The 12,220-nt window shown below is 43.3% G+C and overlaps 1 protein-coding gene across 2 annotated transcripts in view; it reads right to left on the bottom strand.

Moving 5' to 3' along the window:
• Window positions 1-12,220, bottom strand: part of nf1a (neurofibromin 1a) — a gene marked incomplete at its 3' end in the record, with an annotated part of 324,294 nt that overhangs the window by 183,105 nt on the left and 128,969 nt on the right. For both annotated transcript variants that reach the window (XM_036133286.1, XM_036133287.1), the window contains 1 exon segment: window positions 2,562-2,697. In XM_036133286.1, the coding sequence (XP_035989179.1) occupies window positions 2,562-2,697 (136 nt within the window).

The following is a 12,220-nucleotide window of genomic DNA, read 5'->3' as shown; positions in this document are numbered from 1 at the left end:
TAAAACATCAGCAAGTAGTCTAAGAGCTGAAATAATCAAGAAATTAACGCTGCGGCACTAAACAAAGACAGCAGCAGCAGAACGTGTTTAACCCATGTTTAATCAGCAAAATTACATCTATATAACATGCATGGAATGGACCACAACAGCTTTGTATTAAAGCACTGAATGACCTGGAAAGGCAGTATGAGGACAGGGACAGCTCAGCCAGTAAAGGATGCCTGACAGTGCTGCTGAGCGAGATGTTATACTTATTTGGTTTCAAAATCCCCGCAACATGTTCTGAAAATATGTACAGCTTGCTGGATTGACTTGTAAGACATTAATGTGACAGATAGATCTGTAAAGGGTTCAGTCCTTGGACCAATTCTCTTTACTATATATTTGCTTCCGATTGGCAAAATTATCAGACAGCATGGGATTAATTTCCACTGTTATGCTGATGACACTCGCTATATTTATCCATAAATCCTGATGAATCCAATCAGTTACTTCCACTGCAGTCATGTCTTGATGACATCAAAAGCTGGATGACTTTAAATTTCCTGCACTTAAATTCTGACAGACAGAAGTTGTCATCTTTGGACAAGAGTCCTCAAAAAATAAACTTCTTAATCAATCACTTAATCTGGATGACATTAACTTGGCCTCTGGTAATAAAGTAAAAAATCTTGGTGTTGTTTTTGACCAAGACATGTCATTTAAATCCCATATTAAACAGGTTTCCAGAGTTTCCTTTTTTCACCTCAGGAATATCGCCAAAATTAGAAACATTCTGTCCAGGGGTGATGCTGAAAAACTACTCCATGCATTTGTTACTTCAATGCTGGACTATTGTAATTCTTTACTATCAGGAAGTCCACAAAATGCAGTTCAAAGTCTTCAGCTGATCCAAACTGCTGCAGCAAGAGTTCTGATGAAAATCAACAAAAAGGATCATATTTCTCCTATTTTAGCTTCCCTTCATTGGCTCCCTGTTAAATCAAGAATATAATTTAAAATTCTTCTTCTAACGTATAAAGCCCTTAATAATCAAGCTCCATCATATATCAGAGCTCTGATTACCCCGTATGTTCCTAACAGAGCACTTTGCTCTCAAACTGCAGGTCTGCTGGTGGTTCCTAGAGTCTCTAAAAGTAGAATGGGAGGCAGATCCTTTAGCTATCAGGCTCCTCTCCTGTGGAACCAACTCCCAGTTTTGGTTCGTGAGGCAGACACCCTGTCTACTTTTAAGACTAATCTTAAAACTTTCATTTTTGACAAAGCTTATAGTTAGAGTAGCTCATGTTACCCTGAGCTACCTCTATAGTTATGCTGCTTTGGCTTAGGCTACTGGAGGACATCAGGGCCTATTTTTCTCACTCTACTGATTTCTACTGTTCTCCAGTCTACTGTTCTCCAGTTTTGCATTGCATTACATTGAAATGACTGTTGTCATTTCAGCTTTTAACTTTTTGCTCTCTCTCTTTTTTTCTTCATAGTAGGTACACCTGGTCTGACGTTCTGTTAACTGTGACATCATCCAGGGAAGACAGATCATCCACTATTACCATCTAATGTAGAACAGATTACTGGATCAATGTGTGCTTCTGTGCTTTTTTTTTGTCTTGTTGTGTCTCTGCTCTGTCTTCTGTAACCCCCAGTCGGTCGAGGCAGATGACCGTTCATACTGAGCCCGGTTCTGCTGGAGGTTTTTCCTTCCCGCTAATGGATGGTTTTTCTTTCCACTGTCGCTTAATGCTTGCTTAGTATGAGGCATTCACGCTTCTCCAGGAGTGAATGCTGCTTGTCGGGACTTTGAAGCAATCAACTGGTTCCCTTATATAGGACATTTTTGACCAATCTGTATAATATGACTGATTTTGACTTTGTAAAGTGCCTCGAGATGACATGTTTCATGAATTGGTGCTATATAAATAAAATTGAATTGAATTGTAAAGGGATGTTTATGGTGAAAAAAATCTGAAAGGGGTTACTCAGTTATTGCCTGTTGACAAAAAATGTCCTTGTGGCTTCAAATCCTAGGGAGTTAGCCTTTGTTTAGGAAATGGATCACAAGAATAAAAAATACTGAGCATGTGTGTGGATGCCTTTACAAATCTACAACTAATACTGTTTTTGGAAATGCAAATGTGAAAAAAATCCTCTCAATACTTAACTAAATGTGATTTTTTGCTGGCCTTTTATAGCCCACTGTTTTTAGACTTGTTCATACCAAGGATTAGATACTCAGAAAGAAGTCAGAGATCTTATCTAAATTTAAATGATATTCTATTAACATATAAAAACATGGTGAGCAATGTCTTAAAGTCTCCTATAACTTTAAGTGTCTTTTTATACTTTCAAACTGAAATACTTGTCTAGTTGTCCATTAATACAGAGTTGTCCATTAATCTGTGCCTTTGATACAGAAAGCTTTTAAAAAAGCTGGTACAAAATGAACCCTCGTGAAGAAGCGGAAGTCTAAAATGTTTAAATGACAGTGTACGCGGGTAAAGGCAGAGATGCTATATGATCAGTCAGTGGACAGTAAGAACACAGACAGAGAAAGGAAAGAATACCTGGTAGAGACAATGACAAACGCTGCGAAGTTGTGGGGGGAAGTCACTGGATGAGCCAATTATGGCCTGGAAGAAGCGCTCAGTGATCTGGAGCAGATTCCTCTGGTTCTCCTCTAGGTTTTCATCATGTTCCAGTCTGATAAGACAACAAACAACAAGTAGAATTGTGAGTCACTGTGCCTTTTAGTCTGGAAATAGGGACTAGTTTGGTAGCTGGGAAGCGTGTTATAAAAGTTCTTACAAGTTTGAATACATTCATCAATATTTTTTGTATCTTAATCAAAAGTTGATGTGTAGAACAGATCTGTTTCCAGATTTAACTCCCAGTCAATTTGATGTTCCACCACACCTATCTGGAAAGGGGGGTTGATGATATAGCGAAATTGCTAATTTCTCTTAAAGGAGTCATAACCTGGTATTTTACATATACAATCCTTCTTTAAAATCATGTTTAGCCATTTTTAGGAGATTTTTTTTTAAACAGAGCTCATTCTGACCCTTTTTCATACCCGTTTTCTGTCTCGTGACGGTACGTGCGAGAATTTGATATGCGCATACGCGTGTTCACGTGCCCTGGTTTGTTTACCATTGTTTCCCGGGTGACAGTGTTGGTGCTGACGTGTGTGTGTGTGTGTGTGTGTGTGTGTGTGTGTCTCTCACACACACACAAAACCCCGTAATAAAAGCTCTGCGCTTCCAGTCGGCCCAAAGCGAGTAGAGAAGAGAGAATGCCAGTCTTTCACACAATAGGTAAAAAGTTACACAAGGAACAATACTTACCGACTGCACTGTTGATGAGTCCCTTTTGGAATTACCCCCTCTCCAAATGCAGGCTTGATACCATCGCCGCCTGGTATTGTCCCAAGAAACACTGGAGCAAAATGTGACGTGCATACAGTTGCAGGGGAGATTCGGTTGACGAGAGGCTGGCGTGGCTTACGTTAGAGTCCTTCCGCAAGTGGGGGAGCACCAAAATCTCAAAAAAGCTCTTGTGGGTTACATTGCTGATGAAAACACTAAGGAACTAATTAACTTTATTGAAAATCTGACTAAAAGATATTGTGGGACACCTTACATTGATATATTTCTATTTTCCTACTTTCTCTCTCTGGCGGAGAGCGGAAAAAAGAGAGGAGGGTGGCTGGCTGTGTTTGTGAGTGAGAGATGGTGCAGCGAGGCTCATGTTCACATGAAGGAGCAGATATGCTGCTCGGATGTGGAGTTACTCACTGTGAGCATGAGACCCTATCATCTACCGCAAGAGTTTGGTCACATAATCGTGCTGTGTGTTTACATCCCTCCCTCCGCGGACGCCGCCGCTGCGTAATAGCAGATTCACGGCACAGTGACCAGATTGCATCACAGGAGATTTCAATCGAGCCTCCCTTCGTTCCACCCTCCCCACGCTCACCCAGTATGTCACGTGTGCAACAAGGGACAATAAAACGCAGTAAATAAAATGTTTATGCTAATGTTAAGGACCCCTACATCTCTGCCCCCCACTCGGACATTCAGATCACAACCTCGTCTACCTGCCCTCCCCCCATTACATTCCACTGGTGAGGGGAACAACAGCGCAGAAGAAGTCAGTGAAAGTTTGGTCAGATGAGGCCAGTGAGAAACTGAGGGATTGTTTCAGTACCACAGACTGGAGCATGTTCCAAAGCTCTCATGGTGATGACATCAACCGTCTGACTGAATGTATCACTGGCTACATGACCTTCTGTGTGGAGAGCATTGTGCCTACACGACAGCTACGGTGCTTTCCAAACAACCCCCACTGGGTGACCCCTGAGCTGAAAGTCCTCCTGAACCAGAAGAAGAGGGCTTTCTACTCCGGGGACAGAGAGGAGCAGCGTATTGCTCAACGGGAGCTCCAATGTAGGATCAGGGTGGCAAAGAAAGACTATGGGAGGAAGATGGAGGAGGAGGAGGAGGAGCAGCTGGCGCAGAACAACGTCAGAGATGTGTGGAGAGGTCTCAAGAACATCTCCGGTTTTGGGCAAAGGACCAGCAGGGCTGCAGAAGGTGACACCAAGTTTGCAGATGAGTTAAACAGGTTCCTCACCCGGTTTGACTCCCCTCACACTGTCCCCCCTCCCTGCCATCAACCCTCCACAGGTCTGCAACCCCCAGCCCCCCAGAGACCTACCAGCCTGGGGGTGGTCCCCACCCTGTGGAAGACCTCCTGTGTGGCACCGGCTCCTAAAACGCCGCATGCCAGGGAACCGGCCCACTTCAGACCAGTCACTCTGACCTCCCACCTGATGAAGACCATGGAGCGCCTCATCCTTGCTCACCTACGCACCGTGGTGAGCCCCACCCTGGACCCGCTGCAGTTTGCCTACCGGCGCAACATTGGGAGTAGAGGACGCCATCATCTACCTGCTGCAGTGGGCGCTCACCCACCTGGAGACCACTGGGAGCACTGTGAGAGTCATGTTTTTTGACTTCTCCAGAGTTTTCAACACCATCAGACGGGTGCTGCTGAGGGGGAATCAGGAGGCCGCTGGGGTGGACAAATATTTTGCTGCCTGGACCAGACCATCGACTACCTCACTGATCGCCCTCAGCACGTGCGGCTGCGCTGCTGTCAGTCAGAGGTGGCAGTCTGCAGCACCCTACAACACGGACATCTGCCACCTTCAGAAGTTCTCCGATGACTCCGCCATTGTAGGCTGTGTGTGTGAAGGGAACGAGCTGGAGTACCGGTCGGTCATCATGAACTTTGTGGACTGGTGTGAGAAGAACCACCTGTGTTTAAACACCAGTAAAACCAAGGAGATGATGATCGACTTCAGGAGAAGACCCCCTCCTCACTGCCCCGTGAACATCCAGGGGCAAGACATAGAAACTGTGGAGAGTTTCAAATACCTGGGTGTTCATGTCAACAATAAACTGGACTGGACTCATAACACTACTGACGCTCTATACAAGAAGGGCCAGAGCTGCCTTCACCTCTTGAGGAGGCTGAGGTCCTTTGGAGTGAGCAGGCCCCTGCTAAAAACTTTTTATGACTCTGTGGTGGCCTCAGCCCTCCTCTATGCTGCCGTCTCTTGTGCTCCAGGCAGCGTAGAGCGGGGGCAGAAAGAGGCTGAATAAGCTGGTGAGGAAGGCCACTTCTGTCCTGGGCTGCACTCTGGACTCGGTGGAGGAAGTGGCAGAGAGTAGAGTGTTGTCCAAGCTCACATTCATCATGGACAACACCTTTCACCCCCTGCACCAGACTGTAGAGGAGCTGAGCAGCTCCTTCAGTGACAGACTTAGACATCCTGTCTGTAAAAAGGAGCGCTGCCACAGGTCATTCATCCCTGCTGCTACCAGACTTTACAATGCTGTACTATAACTGTAATAACTAATATGCAATAACTATGGTGCAATTCTATTTAATACACTGTGCAATACCCTGTGCAATAACACTGTTAAATAATCCTGTTAAATAAGCGACTACAGCTGTGTAGGTATCTCACTACCTCACTGCTGTTCCTTACCTGGTACCACTTAATGTACAACGTCTATCCATTTGTATATAAGTCACCTGAATTTACATAGGTCATCCTAAATATCCTTTGTACTTTTATTTTTTGACACACTGTATATATGTGGACACACTCTATATACTTTATGCACCTTTTCCTCCTTTTGGCACCTTCTTTTGTTTATTAAGCCGATGTGTGACAAGTGAATTTCTCCACTGTGAGATCAATAAAGCCTATCTTATCCTATCTTATCAGCATAAATCACAACTAGAAGATGAGCAATAGTCTCAGTTGCAGGTAGACTGTCAGATGACCCAGCACAGAGTGCTCAGTCCTCTCAAGGACTCAGGTGAGGATGGAAGAAGCTGAAGTTTACATCGAAGAGCTCAAAACTCACAATGTCAGTGTGCCTGCATCCCACCAGGTGAGTGGGTCCCTCACCGCTCAGTTGAAATTTTCACAGGATCAACCCCAGCAGGTTGACTCATTGCATGAGATGGAATCAGAGAGCAGGTATACAGTTACTAGAGCAGCACCTAGCCAATTCCCCCAAATTTAGGACAGAGCTTCCAAATTTTGAGTCTATAGAGTACTTTCACAGACCCCATGCAAGGTGTTGGAAGCCAGATTGACCAGAGTGAAGCCCTGTGCCAGCCTGCTGCAGTGGATAGCCAGTGCCAGGTACATGATTCTGCAGATGCAGTGGTCCAGATTGGAGGGACATGCAGCAGGGAAGTCACTCAGGTGAGCCACACCAACTTGACCCAACACGAGATCCCAGAGATCAGACCTTAAAAAACACTCAAGATCAGGAGCATTCTTCCTCGCATCAAAGGTTAGTTCAAGTGTCTCCATTATTAAATCACATAACCAGCTTGGCTTCCCAGGTGGCCCTGGCCCACTTGATGAAAATGTATAAGGCAACTTGAGTCTCTTACTCAGGACATATATCTTTTCAACTCAGTCAGAATTCAAACATTCATGATTATCTGCAAGAAGTTTAATGATGTCTCTTTGACTTGCCCTTTCCTTCATCTTGTGAAAAACTTAGGCTTATTTGGAAAACAGCTAAAAGCCATTAAAGCTCTTCCTCCAGAGATTTGTGACAGTGTTTCAGCCCTTTACCAATCCTCAACACGAGAATTTAACACTTTCGCAGTTCTGCAAAAGGAACATGAAATATTACTACAATTTTAGGAAGGTTTATTTTCAGGGATGTAATTCTCCAAGTCCTGAAGATGACCGTGTTTTTAAGTCTTTGTTCCATTATAATCTACATGAAAGTCTGTGATATGATGTAACCATGTATTGCAGGAAAAGGAACCACTCCATGCAGGAGGTTCGCTGATATGCTCAGCTTGTTCTATGTTTCACTGTGTTTTTTTTTTTTTTACTTTATTGCCTTAAATGCAGGTTATCAAGCATTTAGCAATATAGAGGGGAATAGAAAGAGGCAGGCAAACATATAAGATACATAAACACAAAAGAAAAGAAAATAATAATAATAAAATTAAGACAGCTTGTTTCTAGTCTGTCACACTGTAGAGGATATAGCACAAATCTCATCAAGTTCTATACCCCAGGAGAACAAGGATATTTTAGATTTAAAGAAGCCTTAATAATAAAAACAGCAACAATACTAATACATGGATATAGTGAAAGTGTACAAGAGTCCTAAGCCAAATATTCAGTAACTGGGGTCCACCTTTTCAGAAAAAACAGGTACTTTCATCTGTAGTTGGGCAGTAATATGTCCCATCATGTAGACGTGTTTTACTTTCTTTAGCCACTGAGTGATCGTGGGACGGCCAGACTTCATCCAGTTAGTAGTCATATTTTTTCTTGCAATCATCAGCAGAATATGTAGTATGTAACATTGATCTGCGGTAAACAGGTGGTCAAGAAACACATCCAATAAAAATACAAGGGGTCCATAGGAAGATCCACTGCCAAAATCATTTCCAGTTCTTTTTTAAAAATTTTCCAAAATGTTTGCAGTTTGGGGCAGTCCCAGAATATATGTGTGTGGTCACCGACAATACCACAGTTTCTCCAGCACTTGTTGCTGGGACTGTTTTTGGAGAAAAAAGTTGTTAGTGGCTTCCTGAAGAATCTAATTTTAACCTTCCAGTCAAATTCTTTGTATAATTGGCTCCCGATCCCCTTGTGGCTTCGAGAGCAAATGTTTTCCCAAGAATCATCATCTATTACTACATTCAGCTCCAATTCCCATTGTTGCTTGATGTGTAGTGTATTGTCTGATACCCTTAAGTTGTTTTTTAACTAGGTTCCAGACCTTCGATGTGTTTACAATCCATAGGTTATTGATTTTAATTTTTTTCTGAGATTGCTGGCTAAGAAACGGGAGATTGGACAACGGTATCCCTATAATAGATGTTTGTTCAATATTGACCAATCCACTCTCTAAGTCCCCAGCCACCCATGGCACCACTGCTCGCAGTTGAGCTGCCCAGCAGTAAGATTTTAAATTGGGTACGTTCAGGCTCCCTTTCTCTTTTGCTGACATCAGTACTTTCCATCGTATTCTTGGTCTTTGGTTTTGCCAAATTAATTTTGATATTAGTTTTTCTAACGAATTCAATACAGATTGTGGTACTAAAATAGGTAGGGACTGAAATAAAAATAGTAATCTTGGTAGAATATTCATTCTTAAAGACCCTATTCTGCCAGAGAGTGACAGGGGGAGTATCCATCGATCCATCCATCTTCTGACCCGCTTAAAGTCTAACTCTTGGACTGAAAAAAAATCCTGAAAACCGTTGAATAACTTCCAGAACAAGGTTAACTTTGAATATTCATGTATCAAAAGTGTTCAAATTAAGTTTAAATATGAAGTATTGCGCATTTTTTACACCGATTATGGTATTCCGCGTTTGAGTGCTGCCTCCGTTTACGACATGTGACGTCAGTTCAAGAACACCGAGAATATGGGCAACCCATATCCTCTGTATATGGCGCAACCCATATACAGAGGCCTTAGTCCTCGACGCAGTCGACCCGGGTTCGAATCCGACCCGCGGTCCCTTGCCGAATGTCTCTCCCCCTCTTCTACCCCCCTTCCTGTCAGCCTACTTTCGGAAAAAGCGAGCCACTAGAGCCGCAAAAAAATCCCCCCCAAAAAAAAAAAAAACACAGAGAATGCACGAAGCAAACTTGCATAGAAATACACAGGCGTTTACGTTGTACAACCGGTACGGTGAACAAGGATATATGGATGTTTTCCAGTATCTTCTTTCACACACCAAATCTGCTGATCCACGTCTACTTTGAGCAAGCGCTTATAAAAAAATTTAAAAAAATCGCGAAACTGAGTCCACAATAAAATGGCTTCTAGGTGCTAAGTTGGTGGCTGTAGTGTCGCTTATAGACCAGTTCACTGCTATTGCTTTCATCCGGGTTTTTCGCGCATGCGCGCCGGACTGGAAGGCAGAAGGCGAACACATAGCGGCCACAAACAGAGAAAACTGACGAGTTCTCGATGTATTTTTCTTCTTTGGATAACGTATCACAAGATCGTTTCAAGAGTAAGTTGATGGTTGATGGTATCAGATCGCCAGATTTATACAGCAAAAGCCTGAAGGGACGGAGTGAGTCTGTGAAATGCTGGCCAAGGGTTCCGTACGGCGACATATTCAGCTGCCTTATAAACGCACCAGGCAGTACACACGAGAGAGCATGGAAGCATGAAACCACTGGACGGCTACAATTATTTTACATCGGGACATAGACACCAGCAACCCCCGCGACCCCATGAGGGATTAAGCGGGTCAGAAAATGGATGGATGGAGGTTCAGACATGTTTGTGTAACATCAGAAAGCGGAGTCGGACACACAGCGCTTCAGCAGAGAGGACGACCCGCCTGGTAGGTTAAAACAAACATTGTTCACTAAGGATTATTTCGGTGTTTTTGTCCTATTAATCCTTTTCACAGACTCATGCCAGAGGGTTTGCATACATTGTACATATATTAAAAAAAAAAAAAAAAAAAAAAAATCGCCGAATTAAGTCCACAATAAAATGCCTTCTAGGTGCGTAGTTGGTGGCTGTAGTGTAGCTTATAGGCCTAGTGCAGACCGCGGTGAAGTTGGTTTGATATTGGACATTCAAGCTCCGCGGAGTCAGCGGGATCTAGCTCACGGTTGATCCTGTTGAAGGACTCCGATTTCGGCCAGCGTCTCTCAGCTGCTCCCTTCTCCCATACGCGGTGGGACTGTCAACAAATCTGATTTGATTTTTGTTTCTCAAGACTCCGCGGAGCTTGAATGTCCAATGTCAAACCAACTTAACCGCGTCTAGTGCAGGTCAGAAAGTAGCGCTACATACTTGGCCGAAGGATCAAAAGGTCCGAAAGAAATGGGATAAATTCGTAAAAGAAACGCGAAAGGACTGGTTGCCGGCAGTGACAAAAGTGTTTTATGCAATTCACACTTCACGAGCGAGGATTTTGAGGGGTACTTACAATGGAGCATGGGCTCTATGTCTTGGGCAGCGTTAGATATAGTCTCCTCAGGTTCACCTTGTTCAAACTCTGTTTCTTTGTATATATATTCGGTATCGGAGTCGCCGAAGCTTGAGGTGGAGTTTGTAGATGAATCAGACATTTTTTTTTATTAATGTTTTGTACGTAGAGTAAGAGTTATTAATTAAATTTAATAAATCGGTAGCGAAAGTCGTACTGTTAGCAGCCGGATGCACGGTACTCATTCTGTTTGTGACGTCACATTCCGAAACAGCCCGATTGAAGAATGTTCGGGCTCTTTCGCTTATACAGCAAGTTTTATCGAAATTACTTCCAAACGGCGCACATAATTCAAATATAATATACATTTCTTTACTCTGGTGACTATTTGAATGCATCTGCGTAAAAATACATTCAGTCCAAGAGTTAGACTTTAATCCCTCATGGGGTCGCGGGGGTTGCCTATCTCCAGCGTTCACTGGGCGAGAGGCAGGGGTACACCCTGGACAGGTCGCCAGTCTCCCATCTATTTAGATCCTTTTGAATTGTTTAGATCAGTTTGCCATAATTACAGGAGAATAATTGTGTGGCTTTAGGTGTGAGAAAGACACCAAGGTATATGAATCCCTGCTTGGATATTCTAAAAGAGACCAGGTCGTCTAACTGGGGGTGCCCAACAATCATCATGGCTTCAGATTTGTTTGTATTAACTTTATAGCCCGATACTTTACTGTATTCATTAAGGTCATGTAAGAGAGCGGGGATAGAGGTAATAGGTTTTTCCAGAAATATTAATATATCATCGGCAAAAAGTGCCAGTTCATGTTGGTTATTTCCTTCATCGCAAATTCCCTGTATGAGAGGATCAGATCTTATCAGTTCGGCTAATGGTTCAAATGCTGATAGCAAACAAAGATGGTGACAAAGCGTCTCCCTGACGGGTGCCACGTTCCAGCGGGAAGAATTCTGAGCAGTACCCGTTCACTCTAACTCTGGATCTTGGGTTTTTGTAAAAGGTTTTGATCCACCTCACAAATGTGTCATTGAAGCCCATTTTGCTGAGGGTCTGTTCTAAGAAGGTCCAGTCAACCCTGTCATATGCCTTCTCGGCATCTAAGCCAAGAAGCATTGCCGGGGTGCCCCTCTTGGCTGCAAGAGATTGCAAGTTCAGAGCTTTTCTAACATTTTCGGTTCCCTGTCTATTATTGATGAAACCGGTTTGGTCTGGCTTAATAAGTTTTCAAATGTATTTTTGTATTTCACCACTAGGTGGAGCTTGAGCACTGTCTGTAGACCAAAAACAAGATGTATCAAGCCAAGCCTCTCTCTACCTTGTTCCAGTACTGGGCACCCAATTCCCCTTCTCACCCATCAGCTCCTATGCACATTTTTGCAAGGAATAAATACACAGCAAGCAGCATCACCTTTCAGAGGAACATGCTTAGTAAAGAAGTAACTCATAATTTTATAATACTATTAGTAGGAGAACGTTTTGATCCGATGGGTGTGCTCTCTGCCATTTTATACCTGACGATGGCATTTTATGGGCAGGAAAGGGCTAAAGCCCTGAGTGGCAGCTGTTCACGTGCACATATGTGTCTATCTAAAAGGGACCATTAGTTCTTCACAAAACTATTTTCTAGTTCTTTCTATCTAAAATAATGAAGACCTCTGATCTGACCTGTCCGAGACTACAGCT

This window comes from Fundulus heteroclitus, unplaced genomic scaffold (assembly GCF_011125445.2).
Source record: "Fundulus heteroclitus isolate FHET01 unplaced genomic scaffold, MU-UCD_Fhet_4.1 scaffold_60, whole genome shotgun sequence".
Classification (NCBI taxonomy): domain Eukaryota; kingdom Metazoa; phylum Chordata; class Actinopteri; order Cyprinodontiformes; family Fundulidae; genus Fundulus; species Fundulus heteroclitus.
The sequence above is the reverse complement of the archived record's forward strand: the minus strand, read 5'-3'. Positions and strand labels throughout refer to the sequence as shown.